General features: G+C 41.4%; 1 protein-coding gene across 1 annotated transcript in view; it reads left to right on the top strand.

Moving 5' to 3' along the window:
- The window catches only part of THSD7B (thrombospondin type 1 domain containing 7B), a 755,959-nt gene that overhangs the window by 356,409 nt on the left and 384,553 nt on the right, over positions 1 to 14,997 (top strand). Inside the window, exons 7-9 of the mRNA XM_036320836.1 lie at positions 773 to 964; positions 2,963 to 3,197; positions 11,488 to 11,603. Coding sequence (XP_036176729.1) covers positions 773 to 964; positions 2,963 to 3,197; positions 11,488 to 11,603 — 543 coding nt within the window. The remainder of the gene's footprint in view (positions 1 to 772; positions 965 to 2,962; positions 3,198 to 11,487; positions 11,604 to 14,997) is intronic.

Raw genomic sequence — 14,997 nt, 5'->3', positions numbered from 1 at the left:
GAAATGATCATCTAAGTCTTAACATCTGTCAATTGTAAATATATATTTATAGTAAATATATGTTATAAATATATATATATATATTTAAGTCATTTATAAGTATATAAGTGCATTCAAAGGGGGAATAGTAAATGCATTTGGAAGAAGTTTGGACTACCTTTCAACTTTTGTCTCAACACATTATATAATTCAGCCATGGATCCATTTCCATTGTGGTTTTGGATTACTTGCCACTATGCACAAATAAAGTAAAAGAGTAATGGTGTGATCAACTTGCTTAAGGTTATGTGTTTGGGGCAAAGCACACACCAGAAAATTAGATTGGTAAAATTCTTTTTTATAGGGTAGGTTAGGATGCTCAACATAAAACATGCTTTCAGGACAACAGGCTACTATGACCCCCATTTTGCAGTAAAGCATATACTTGTTAGCTATGGTTGTCAATAATGCATCAATCATGTCTGTCTCCAGCCAGCCATGGCTGAACTGTTGCTGGAAGAAGCCCACTGTGTCCCTGTGAAGAATAACAAGCGCCAGTTTTGCTGCGGTATCTGCCTTTCTTTATGCCAAATGATCTCCTGGCAGTTTTCCTTGACACAGGCATTATGAATGGCTGGAGAAACCATCATTTTCTGTACTTTATTGGTTCAGACACAAGGTGAAGTCTTCTAAGCTAAACGGAAGTAATAGAGGAAGCAGTGCGCCTCAGCGTTCCTTGGACTGGCCTGGATTGAGCATTAACCAGCATGTGTCTTGGTCTGGTTGATTACAGGAGAAGATGTGTCAGGGAGTCTCTGCCCAGCATCTGTTCCTCCTGAACGGATGGCGTGTGAAATTCCCTGCAGGATGGATTGCGTGGTGAGCGAGTGGACAGAGTGGTCATCCTGCTCCCAGTCTTGTTCAAATAAAAACTCGGATGGGAAACAGACCAGGTCAAGGACTATCCTGGCATTGGCTGGAGAAGGTGAGTCATACTAAAGGCTTCAAGGAAGTCCATTGCCCAGTTATTGTTTTCTGATAGGTAACTGTGAAGATCATGTCACGGAAGTAGACACATTTAGGTGACCTTCTATACGTATTCCACGAATCCAAATGAACACTTTTCTGTCATTGTGTGCCTGTTCTCTTTAATCCTCAAGGGTGTCTGTGCTGAGTTCCATTTATTTGCATGAATTTGTTTTAGTCCATCTTATGTTATTTTTCATTATACTCTTTTAGGGAAGAAAACAAAGTCTGGTTGATACACATCCAGCTCATGTAGTTGGGGACATAATTGGAATATGTCTGGTAAGAAGGGTGCCAAATTAGGAGTTGAGAGACACAGCTCCTTAACTGGAAACTGCCGGTCACTTCTGCAAGCTACCTGATCCCTGTGCCCTGATTTTCTGTTCTCTCCTGCTGGCATGTGGTGAGAGGAGAAAGGATGATGGCTGTGAAAATGGCTTTGAAGAAGCTAAAGTGTGTGATGGGAATGTAAATGGAAGGCATCAGAAAAAACTAGAGGAGCAGCTGTTGCTATTATTGATAGCAGTGTCTGAAACCAGACGATGGGTGTCATTCTCTCAGGCCCTCCCTCGGCTTTGTCTGCCCACAGCTCAGTTGGAACAGCAAGGCAGTGTGGCCTCCGGATGCAGGGAGCTCCTCTTTCCACAAGATTCTGTCCTGTGATTCTGAGACAGGGGGCCAGTGTCAAGATGAATGAAGATTTTCATATTCTTAAAGTGCAATCGCTTCCTCTTCTGTCTTTTAGAATGTTGGATGGAGGCGGGGGCGGGGGGTCTGTAGTATTTAATGGGGAAAAACTTTAACAAGAATAACAAAATCAAAGTCACAAATTTTCTTGAGCATTTGGCCCACTGAATAAAATAGTGTGAAAGATCGGGGGGGGGGGGGGGGAATCAATGCTCTAGGTAAATACCAGTTTTCACATAGATATAAAAATATGAAAGAAAAGACAGTACTGAAATTTGATTGTCTGACTCACCAAGAGTGTGAAGATCCATATCTATCTGGTCTCCCAGCCTGTGGATAACACATTGTCAAATATGATTTCAGATGTCAAGGATGGCTTCCTCTTGCCAAACTTTAAGAGAGACTTCTCAAATCGCAATAAGATGCACTGCTTGATGGAGGATGGGTGTTTTGAAATGGTACTTGATAAAATAATGCTCTCTTAGCAAAGAGAGGCCATTTATAGGCAATAAGTGGGCTTGTGTGTGCATACCTGTGTGTGTGTGTGTGGGAGTGTGTGCGTGTGCATGCGCACGCGCGCGCGCACATGTACGTATGTTGGACCCAGTATCAATTCAAGGTCATTGGCTATTTTATCTAACTGACTCATTTATTAGGCATAGTAATATTAAAATAAAAGCAGATTTCTTTAAAGTTTATCTCGACGATGGGGTGGGGAGTAGAATTAGTTATTTTTTTAAAATATAATTGACATGTACTGCTCCATGTTATTTAGAAAATAGATAACATTTGTCCTCAGATTATTATTCAGGACAAAAGAGCATGTCCTTAAAGTGGGAAAAGGAGTGCAGTTGCTTAGGCCTTTGGATAGCTGTACCAAAAAAGCTGTTTTTCTTGACCATAAAAATAACAAAAACAATAAAAAAGAACAACAAATAACAACAACAGGAGCATGTTAATAAAAACAGCAATTAGCCTGGCTGGTGTGGTTCTGTGGTTGAATATCAACCTATGATCCAGGAAATCACAGTTCTATTCCTGGTCAGGGCACATGCTGGATTGCAAGCTTGATTCCCACTAGGGGGCATGGATTGCAAGCTTGATTCCCACTAGGGGGCATGCAGGAGGCAGCCAATCAATGATTCGCTCTCATCATTGATGACTCAATCTCTCTCTCCCTCTCCCTTCCTCTCTGAAATCAATAAAAACATATTAAACAACAACAACAACAACAATGGCTATGCATTCTTTCATACTTTGATTTTTCCAGGTGGAAAACCATGCCCCCCTAGTCAGGCCCTCCAAGAATATCGCTCATGCAATGACCATTCCTGTATGCAACTCTACTGGGAGACATCGCCTTGGGGCCCCTGTGCTGAAGACACACTGGGTACTGCTCTTAATGCAACCATTGGATGGAATGGAGAAGCTGCCTGTGGTGTGGGCATTCAGACACGGAAGGTCTTTTGTGTCAAGAGTCACGTGGGACAAGTGATGACCAAAAGGTATTATCAATAATTTAGTGAAAGTGCATAGGATTTTTGCCTATTGGAGTATTTTTAGTTAAAAGCATTTGTAAGCACTGAATATGTCTCATTCTGTGCTAGAGTAATACATTGTTGTGTTGTCTTGCTTGACTCTTAAAAATTAAAAAAATATGTCTTAACAAAGGTAGTCACTTTACTAAGTTATAATATGTGTATTAGTGAATGGATAACAGCAAATAAGACCCACAAATAGGGAATCTGTTTGAGTAATCCAGTTTTCTAGAGCTGATCTCAATAGTTTTGACTCTTAATCATGTGGAGACTGGGTCTACATGAAGGCAGTTTTGAACTTTGAAATTATAGTGTTGTATTTTATTCTTCTTTAGGTCCCATTGATCTTTTCTGCTGTGAGAGCTAAATCTATGCAACCATTTTGAATATATTAATTAATTCCCTTGTGCATGTTTACAATCTCATGGACACTGTACTGGGCACATGAAGTTGTAAATAAATAAATAAAAATCAGTAGGAGATTAGACATGGGGAGTAGGATATAGATATAAAAAAGGGTCAGGAATAATTACAAGTGATGGAGGAAAAAGTGTAATTGAGTGGAAAGCACAGTTGGGGAAGTTGCATCTCTAGACAAAATAAAGAGACATAACTCTTCCTCAAGTTCATGTGGGTAATCTCGTGGAGAAGAAAATGTGAAGGACCTCTGCAGTATGCAGAGACTAGCTAACTGGCCTATCCATAGAGGTTTCCAAGTGGCCATGTTTGCACTAGTCCCCTCTTTGTGGTGAAGGCCCCACCCAGCCATAGGAGTGGTGGGCCACCAGGATGAACTGGTGCAAACTAGGCAAGTTAGGGATGTTCCCAAGGAATTTTCAAAATGGGAAAATGAAATTTTCTCTTTTTCTATTCCTGATGCTTAACTATATGAATTAAGAGTTTCCATAGCCCTGGTTAGGACTGATGGAAAAAGTAAGAGGGGAGAATGAAGCTGATGCTCAAAAAGAAGCAGAAATCGAAGCAGAACAAATCCTGGCAGCATTAATCCCTGGTCCCATCCCCCTTAAGTATACCGCTGCCTGTCCTGGCAACCAAGGCAAATGCATTTGCTCTTCTGCCTAATTCAATCCAATTTGTGTTGCTGCCATGGGCAACTCAGACACCTGATTAATCTCATCTTGGGACACTAGACTGACAGGCTCTGGGCCTTATCCACACTGCCATGGAAACCACATTCACCGTGTGTAAGGAAAGTCACAGAAGTTCAGTTAAGGGAAATGAACTGCTGATGGCAGAAATCCCGCAAACTGGCCAGATGCTGCTGCTGGTGGAGCCTCCGATGGGCAGCTGGCTGTGTAGGTGAAGATAACTATGCCTTGCAGTGAAGCACAGTCAGAAAGACCTCATCAACCCCCCCCTACCCCCCCACCCAGTTGTGGTTTCCAAAGTGCTGGGGTTGGATGTTCTCCACTGTAAGGACCCCAGACTTTAGAACAGCGTTGGGCATGTATGAGTGTTCCATAAGCATTTTAAAATTTATGACTTAACTTGACCTATGTGCTTGCCAAGGCTTGGATATAAATTAGAGAAAAATGAGAGTAGATGATGCTTATTATTTGCCTCAAAAATATATTTTATCTACCATAATAAATTTTGGCAGAGGACTGCCATGAAGAGTAATGAAGAGATCATACATATGGCCTTCTGCTCTTATTAACTCATAAATGTTATTTCTGTTTAGCATCCAATGCTACATTGCTTGTGATGTTTATTGGAACATCGAATTATGTCAGTTGTGTGTTGAAACTTGCCTGGTATCCTTAGCCTGGTATCCATGGGAGTTAAACATGGAAATAATGTTTACATATCGCCTACTTGAGGTGACTATCTAATTACTGAGGTTATGGTAAAATCCTAAATGGCTTAAAAAGTTATTAAGAGAACTCCTTTTATCTTGGAAAGGATTGCAGCCTTAATAATGTTATTTTTATGATGTAAATATTCAGCTGCTAAAAAAGGGATGCATGAAATGTTAGCTTTGTTATACAAATAAAAATAAATCGATCCTGGATATAGGAATAAGACTTATGTGATATACAACAATATTCTTTATAGTGATAAGAACCTTTTGCATACTTGAATTCTGATCTCCTACCTTTGACAAAACTTTGCTTAGTTCTGAATCACAACAGATAATAATTCCCTTGATGGGAATGCAATTTGTTTCTTTCTTAGCAAAGGAGCATTGGAATTGAGACTGACATCTAGCAAATAAATTATCATTACATTGTGAAGGCTATTTGGGCACTAAAAGTCAGATGATATGTTCAAATTGCACTCTAATTCCTTTTCTATCCTCACAATTACTTTGAATGAGACTTTTTTTTTTAATTAAAGTCTAGCACATCAACTTACTCAATTTTTAACTCAATGATATTTTTATGCCCCCAAATCACAAGAACATAAGTTCATTGTTTAAAGCATAATTCACAAATGAATATGCTTTTCTTTAAAAATTTATGTAAGTGAAACTAAACTATTATTATTACAGTGAATAATCTCTAGTTTTGTTCACTTTACCAATAAGAAAAATGAATTGTACAGATGTTTTCCCTAGCACACACACACCCCCCCCCCCCACACAGAGATATTACTAATTACTTTTGCACTGTTAATGAGGCTGGAGACTTAACCTAATTGTAATTCTTACTGTACATCGCCAAACAATCCTGCTAAACATAAGGAGCCTGATTGACTTTAGTAAAGTCAATTAAAATTCTTGAGGTTAATGAGATTAATTGAGCTATAAAAATAATAGCTATTGTCCAGTGAAACACATCATGAGATAGTGAGATTATCAACAGTAGAAAATATCTTTTTCTCTGCCCTTTTAAAAAATAAATATGTTCATTCTTTTTCAATTGAAAGCCATTGCAGTGGAGAAAGATCGATCCCCTGTCATTTGTGAAATCCTTGAAGTGGGGTGGGGCAAGAGAAAAAGGAAAGGAGAGGAAAATCTCCTAAAAAACCAGTGGCCTTGGCGTAGAATGAAAGAAGCATGCCTCCATGGAATGGATCAGCTAACATAACGTATTTTACCTCTAAACTCACTGCACTGGGATGCACAGAATTCCTTGCAAGCTCTCGCTTCCCTGGGTTGGTGTTTTGGTTTCCATGCAATTGTGTAGGTGAGAATGTTACCATTGTATGAGTAATAGAACCGATCATATCAGAAAATGAGAACTAGCTAGGGCACAACGGAAACAGAAGTGAGAGCGTGTTGGTATATTTTTTGGGTTTTGTTTGGTTTGCTTCATGATTCAATGTTGTTTTTTCCAGCTGCAATGTAGAAAAATAGTAATAAAGATTAAATACACACAACTCAAAGCTTTCCAAAGGTCCTGATAAGTCACTCTTTGCCTTTAATGTAAAAACACCTGGCATTTTGTGAGCTATAGGAATATAAAATTCCAGTGAAACAGTTAATGTTTAAACAGTGGTCAGGTTTGCCCCCTTAGCGGAGTGAGCTGGAACATCAGCCCTGGGGTAGGAGGCCTGCTTTAGAAGATGGAGCACTGTGTGTTTGCATCTTGATTATGGCGGCAAACTGAAAAGTGACAAGTCTTTGTAGCTCCATTTAATACATTTCCTCACAATGCTTATGAGGAAATTTGGCCTACAGGGAGACCAGGAAACAATCATAGAATACTTCAGTGCAAGACCAGGAAAATATATGTGTTCAGTTGGGATGCCTTCATCCTTTTATCAAGAGCACAACCAATTATGACAAAAGGCAAGGGCCATAGTTGGTTTGCTAAAAAGTGAATCCATGTTTCCTTGCACTTTAAGGCTTCAATTTTGTTTTGGAGAAAGCTGGATAGATTTGTCTAATATTCCCAGGGATTTATTTGTCTTCAGGCTCCAAAAGCATATGATACTATTCAATCACTGACTTACTGTTACTAATATTTGCAATGCACTAAGATCTGGCATTTTTAAGTTATGACATAAGATGGAGTTCTACGATCAAAGCATTCAAAGTTAGTGTATATATTTTGTATGCGCATGTGTGCATTTGCACACACACAACAGAACAGCAACACAAAATATGTCAAAAGTCTTTTTTCAGTCAGTGACAATACAAGAGTACAGAAAATAAAAGCCTGTAGTTTTTAGAAGCGGAGGGGTGGGGGGCACATAAGTTGCTAATGGTCAAAGAGAATATTTTTAAAGGCTAAGAGGAAATTCATGGAAATTGAAAATGTAATGATCCTTGAAGCAGTAGACATTCCAACAAAGCCCTTAGTTCATGGACTCTATAAAATCAATATAAGCTGAGCATCTTGACCTTTGCCACTGAGGAGATACCATTTCTGTCTTATGGACATAGTGGAGGAACACAGAGAGAAAGGGGGCCATATTGTGGAGAGTTGACATTAGGCTCAGTGAGTGATTATTGTGAGTGATGGGAAAACAGTTTAAATAAAGTAGTCAATATCAGTACCCTAGAAAGATGAACTCTCACTCATAACTGGAGTGAGCCACGTCCCTGCAGACCATGCCACCCTCTCCAGCAAGTCTGCAGCTGGCACCACACATTTCGAAGCTCTGTGGAGTGTGTGGGTGAGTGTGCAGTAGGATGGTGTGGGCCCTCCTACCCCAATATGCACACAGGGAGTTGGCTTTACTCAGGTTGTACTATCATTTCCAGCCAAATACCAGGAGAGGCTAGAGAGGAGTTAGAATTCACAGCAATCAGTTTAATCTCAGTGCATTTCAGAGTGTGACTGAAGGACTTGGGAATGATTTTAGGTTTTGTTGCTCTCTCTACTAAAGTATGACATAAATTTTCCCTACCAGAGTAGCTTGTTTAAATAACACTATATGCTCATAAAGACACTCTAAGGATACTCTTTTTTTTTTTTCTTTTGTTGTTAGATTCATTGAATTAAACTATTTGGTAGACAGGCTTTTGTATGTTAAGCATAATTAATAAAAATGCCACTATAATGAATTGAATGATTTGTTTTCTGTGAATATATTTTCCATTTTCATCAAAGTAATGATATGCTCCCTAGTAGAACTGAAATAATACATTTAATTTGCTGATGATGGAAAGCAACCAGTCCCCAACGATCTGCTCTGCTTAGTACCCCACATCCCAGATACAACCACTCCTTAATAGTTGTTATAGATTTCTTCCATTCACCTCCCTTATTTTGACTGGGCAAGCCTTTGCATGGTTCACAAATCTTAACAATATACAAGGAGATAGCTACACTAATAAAAGACAAATATGCTAATTGACTGTACCTTTGTTACGCTCACCAGCCAATCAGAAGAGTATGCAAATTAACCCAACAAAGATGGCCATTAAATTTGCATACTGCAGGCAGATCCCGCTGTGCTGCCCTGCCCCAGCGTGGGATCTGGGCCTGCCATCTGCAGGTGACCGGGGTGATGGGGCAGGCATCGTGGGATCGGGCGTGCCATCTGCCACCAGGGGAGAGGGCCTAACCCAGAAGGTGGTTATCTCCTGAGGGGTCCCAGACTGTGAGAGGGCACAGGTTGGGCTGAGGGACCTCCCTCCTGCCAGTGCACAAATTTTAGTGCACCGGGCTTCTAGTAGAATAATAACAGGAAGCCTTCAGATACCCCTGCTCCCCTTCCTTGCCTCCTGCCCTGCGACTGGCTATGGCTTTATTAGTTTTTTATCTATCCACTGTGTCTATATATCAATATGGGCCAGCCCATGTAAATATTTTATCTGTTCTTCCTTTCTGAGGTTTAGTTTCTAATGCTGCATGACATGTTTTTTAGATATCCTTTATATATTTCTTAATTTCTTAATTTAAAATGTCCATTCATTGATTCCTCTCATGAAAACAATGAATGCAGCCCATTCACACTAATTCCTCTACCGATTCCCCACATTGTTGACTTTATTTCTTATTCGTTTATGTGTTGATTGGCGCTCTGACCCTCTGCTTTGTTAGATGAAGATATCCAAGCCTCCACTTTCTCCTCTTTCCCTTCCATCTCCAGTCCTTTGCCTACTATGTCTTATGAGGGCAAGAATATCATGTACTTTCTGTTCCACAGCCAGATTCCATCTCCCATGTTTTGTCTATGTATTGTTTCTAAAGATTTAAAACTAAGAAGATGTTTTCATTTTTATAACTATGTAAATTTATGAGCTCTAATATTAATCAGACTAGGGGCCCAGTGCACAAATCCATGCACTTTTAAAGGAACTGTGGGCCATAAGACTGTGGTGGGCACAGGGGCGGGTCTCGGTCCATCCTCTGTGCCCCCTCCCAGCCCCTCCTGCTGCAGCCTCCAGTCCCCTGTCTGCTGGCAGCCCCACTCCTGCTGCCACTGCATCACGGAGAAATTGGGGCTGGCGCCAGCAGTGGGTGCAAGCGGGGCCAGCGCCGACAGCAGGTGTGAGCACCAGTCGGGACCTCGGTGCACAGGAACAAAGAATTTTTAGTAACCACCAGAGACTCGCCCCGATAACAGCTACCAGCACCCTGCCTTGGTCTGGCGCCCCTGCTCACCTGCTCCACCATCCCACCAGGGCCGATGCCCACCATGTTCCGCACTCTGCTGCCTGCTGCTACACCCACCATGTTCTGTGCACACCCCCTGGTGGTATCATCACTTCTCTTACTTTTTCTTAGTGTTTGAAATTTGGACAATCTCTGTGTTTGCATATTTGTAATTTTGTAATTCAGTTGGTGAGCTTTTATCTGAATCTTCACACTCTCATCAGCTCTTTTTGATGTTGTTTTTGTTAATCCTCACCTGAGAATATATTTTCCATTGTTTTTTTTTGTTTTTTTTTGTTTTTTAGAGAGAGTGGAAGGGAGAGAGAGCAGGAGAGAGAGAGAGAGAGAGAGAGAGAGAGAGAGAGAGAGAGAGAGAGAGAGAGGTGATAAAGACACATCAATTGGTTGCCATGTGCTGAGCAGGCAGGCCAGGAATCAAACCTGCAACCCAGTTACCTGCCGTTGCCTGGGAATCGAACCCACTACCATTCAGTGCATGGGCCGATCCTCTAACCACTGGGAAACACTGGCCAGGGCTAGCTCTTTGTTTTTTTAACCCATTATTATTTTTGTGAATTTTATCTGCTACATCTTCTGTTCTCTTGTACTGGAAGGACTTTTATTGTCTGTTTGAACTTGCTAGACCTGGTGCTTTATAATTTTTCTCAAGTACTCTGTCCCCAGGTGGCTTTGGCACCTCAGTTTTATCATCTGAAAATGAAGATTATAGTGACTTTTACTTTGTCATTAGGGAGAAATGAAAGAATGTAGGCAAAACACAATGCAGCACTGGGGATCTAATATCAAAGCTCACACCATCAGGCTTTATGCATACTGCATCACTGTTTTTGTATTAGAAAGTTATGAGGAATAGAATTTAAAGTGCAAACATGTTATGAGGTATTTCTCTGTTTTTTCCTCCTGGCATATCACTGTTTTAGAAGATAATAAATGTGGTTTTTAGCCCCGTGTTGTCATAAAAAAAAACAGGAAAAAAAACTTGTTTGCCATATCCTGAGACTTTAGTTCTTCCCAGTGAAATGAATCCATGGACTATTTATATTACTTTTCCTCCCAAGGTGAACATTAAATGAATAATCGACAAAGTCATGGAAGTGCTTCTCTTGCTAATGCTAGGCAGTACATATGTTACTTGCAGTCTGTCATATCTTGCGTACTCCACTTCATCAATCTACAGGTTCTAAAGAGACACCTGACTATTGTAAATTGTGTTAATAATCGAATATGTATAGTTCAGTGGAATTCAATGATTTTCTTTCCCATTTTTTCCATATATTGCCTTGCACTTTCCTCTTCCTTTTGAATGATATCACTGATTTGATATAGTACCCTGAATAAAACACTTCAAATATGTGCTCATTCTAAATATATATATATATATATATATATATATATATATATATATATATATATATATATATATTTGTTGTTGTTGTTTGAATTGATGCTGCTAGGGAGACCCCCCCCCCCCCTTGGTGTCTGTCTTTGGTTAGTTTCAGGGCTTGTGCTTTTCCTGGTCTGGGGGAAAGTAGTGCAGTGTCTGGGACTAGAGAGCTGAGGCCTCCTTCTGCTCTGCCTCTGCCTGAAGAGCCCTTGGGCAGGAGTTCCCCGCCCCGGGGCTGTCTCTCCTGATCTCTAAAACAACAACAGGGCGAAATCCTGCAGTTTATGTTAAAGCACTGACTTTCCCCGCAGGCATTGATATGGTCTCTTCACATTGACAGATGCCCAGATTCCACTCGCCCCGAAACAGTGCGCCCTTGTCTCCTCCCATGCAAAAAAGACTGCATCGTGACCGCCTTCAGCGAGTGGACGCCCTGCCCAAGGCTGTGCCAGCCAGGTAGGCGGATGCTGTTTCTTTCTGCTTTGTTTCCTAACCGCTTGCTTGTGTTCCCCACTGCTCAACAGCGAGAGAATGCCGAATGGGAGCACCCTTCCTGGGAACGAGGTTTGTAACATTTGCAAATAAGGTCTGGCCTTTCAGAGCCATCAGAACTAGGCGGGGCAAACATATCCGGTTGTGATGAGCCGTAATTTCACTGGGGTGCACGGTGGGAGTACTCATCTTCTGCTAACCCTGCGTGGCATTTTGAACCATTCATATGTGGTTCCCATAAGACATCATCACCATCACAATGTATTTGTTGCTCCCGTGTGCATTTGTATTTCTTTATTTTAATGGTTACGCTTTGTTCTCCCGGGTGTACTTATAGGCTATGGCCCAGAATCCTTAATACCAAATCCTACTGAACACACAGGAGCACTTCAGTAACATGATCCTCTTTCTTAGAACAGGACTTGCCCCCCATCCTATCTACTAAAGAAGGAATATGCTAATTGACCCTCACACTGTGGCAAAGATGGCAGCACCCACAGCCAATAAGGAGGGCATATGCTAATTGAATGCCCCGCCCTCAAAGATAGCGGCACCCACAGCCACAAGGTGGCAGTGTCCAGTCTCCTCAGCCCCACTGGGGTGGCAGGCGTGCCTTCCGAAGTCCCCCATCCCCGCAGCCCCCCAGCTGCCCAGGGCCGGCCTGAGGCACAGGTAACCAGGGCTGGCCGAGGCTTTTGCTGCCGGCAGTGCCAGCAGCAGAGGTGTAATGGGGCATCGCCTTCCCCTGATCGCCAGGTCACCTCCAGCATTTGAGGGCTCCTGGGCTGTGAGAGTGGGCAGGCCGGGCTGAGGGACCCCTCCCGCCTTCAGTACATGAATTTCCATACACCAGGCCTCTAGTATTTATTATGGTTCCCTGATGAGCTAGTCCACATGGAGATATAAAGGGTCCTAGCCTCAAAACTCCATTTAAGCCTAAGGCCAGGAGTTAATAATGTAGTTGCTCTTCCTTAGTTTCACACCTTGGCCTTGGTCCTGTAGATCTTACCATTGTCACAGTAAGAAAAGGCACATCCACAAAAAGGAAGGATGGAGAGAATGTTCACCTGAGTGTCCAGAGTAAATTGGGGCTCAGCCACACACCCCTGGCCTTTGCTTGATGGTCAGGTCCTCTGAAGCAGGGTATGGCCCGCACTGTTGCCGCACTCACCTCCTGGCAGAAGGAAGAAAGCGTGTCATTCTGCAAAGAGAGAATCCATCAAAGAGGCTGAGAGCATTAACACCTTTCTGTGCAGAATCCCAGCTCAATGAATCTGGGATCAACCAAATGTACTTTGACTCTCACACATCTTCCTGGGAGTGACATGAGATGTGACCAACCTCACAGTGACTGGCCAAAGGGCGGTGGCCGCTGGTGAAGACCATCATCATCAGTGTTTCAGGTAGCAGTGGCGGGGCACCTGCGCCAAGCTTTAGAACTGCCATTTCCTCTTCTTAATGACTGTCAAAGCAGCAATGAAGTAGAATCCAGTGAGCTTTGCTTATGGATAGAATCCGAAAGAAACATATTAAATATAAAAGAGCTTTGAAAGTACAGTGAAATATTTAGCTAATCTCTCAAAGGGGGGAACAACAATCTCTTCTAGAGATTCTCCAAAACGTACTTTTCTGAATGAAGTTCTGACATGAGTGGACTGAATGAGCAGGGCTGGTCCAGAGAAGTCAGGGGGATGCCATTTCCAGACAGAGTGGGACAGAAGAATAATCTATATATGGAACCACTGGGAAGGCAGCATCGACAAAACTGGCTTTTTGAATTTTAATAGTAATGAACCCGAAAAACATACCAACTCTTAAAGATAAATTTTGGAAACATTGGAAAAGATAAAATAATCTGTGATGATGGAATTGTATTGGGTTCCGCTATTTCTTTTAGTTTCTTCCCCATGGAAGATAAGTATAATTCCTTTGCTAAATGGTTATAAGAAGGGAAATAACTGAATTAAAAAGGGTGCCCACTGGCAGCCAGATATTGATGGGGGAGCAGTCAAGACCTGCTGACCCTCAGGAGGAATATTAGTTTTGATGAGCCGGTACACCCTTGTGGCCACAGATTATTTCAGCTACTGCTATTGCACCTATTCTACTTTCAAGAAAAATCTCTCTGTCGCCTGGGGCGGGGGTGGGGGAGGTGGTCTTCTCCTAGCACTGGCTAAGGATGGAGACATCATAGGTCATGTGAAATGATTGCTTTTCGAGCAATATTAAATTTTACTCCAATTTCCAGAAAGTCAATTAATTATTTAAATGTTGGCATTGAAATAAAAATAGTTCTAAACCTCTGTGCTCTCTTTTTGCCTCCACTTTTTTCAAGCCTAGATAATTCTTTTCACAGCCTGGCAGCCAAGGGACTTGAAGGAGCAAAGATTCAATTTTCAGATTTCTTCTGGCTTTCCACTTCAATTGTATTTACCCTCCTGTTAGTTCACACCTTGGGAGTAGTAGAAGGATAAGCAAAAGTAGATTTACAGTTGTGGGTATGTGAAACAAAGTTTATTCTTGTATTATTATTTATTCTTGTATTACATATTTTTCCATATGAACAATTGTAAACCTACTTTTTCCCACCCCTGTATGGGTCATTCAGAATTTCAAATAAGTCAAAAATCTCCTCATCTGGACTTGAGAATTTCTTCTACTCAAAGGCAAACTGTCGCCACCCTTTCTCTTTACCTACTCCTTTCAAGCACACATGATCCCATCTTTCTCCCCCCAGACTCATCTGTACTTTTGTCCGCTTGGGAAGTGGAGGATAAAGTACTAATTTACTCCCAAATAATGAGGAGTCTACACTGTGTGAGAGATCAAGATTTGGGGCCCGAAACATGTCCTCAAAATAATGTTGGAGAGAATGTAATAATCTAATAACACTCCTTCAGAAAGTGACTTAACCTAAGTCTCAGTTTTCAACTCTGTACATTTTGGGTGTTACCTATTCTCAGTATTCTTTGAAAAATGAAATAAGATGTGCATCTCACATATACGCCCCAAGCGCAAGTCTCATTATACAAAGTATAGGTGCCTTTGACTTTACAAGCTCCACTGGGGGTGACAGACCTCCTTTAGTCTATAAGTGAAAAGCCATAGATCACAGATCACCACAAAGTCCTAGTAATCTTACTAGTAAATATTCCCAAAAACTTAATAGGAAGAATTACAAACACTTGGACTTGTAAAGGTTACATTTCTCAGTCATACTCCTACTAAACTGAGGAGTTCTGCTAATAAAATTCATAAAGGACACTTTTCTTAATTCATAGGGAAAAAGGAGATAGATATAATTCTCTTAATTTCTTTTAAAATTTTCCTATGTGGGTTTTTCTTCTTCTGCCTGTCT

Source organism: Myotis myotis, unplaced genomic scaffold, assembly GCF_014108235.1.
Source record: "Myotis myotis isolate mMyoMyo1 unplaced genomic scaffold, mMyoMyo1.p scaffold_m19_p_8, whole genome shotgun sequence".
In the NCBI taxonomy this organism is placed as follows: domain Eukaryota; kingdom Metazoa; phylum Chordata; class Mammalia; order Chiroptera; family Vespertilionidae; genus Myotis; species Myotis myotis.
The sequence above is the reverse complement of the archived record's forward strand: the minus strand, read 5'-3'. Positions and strand labels throughout refer to the sequence as shown.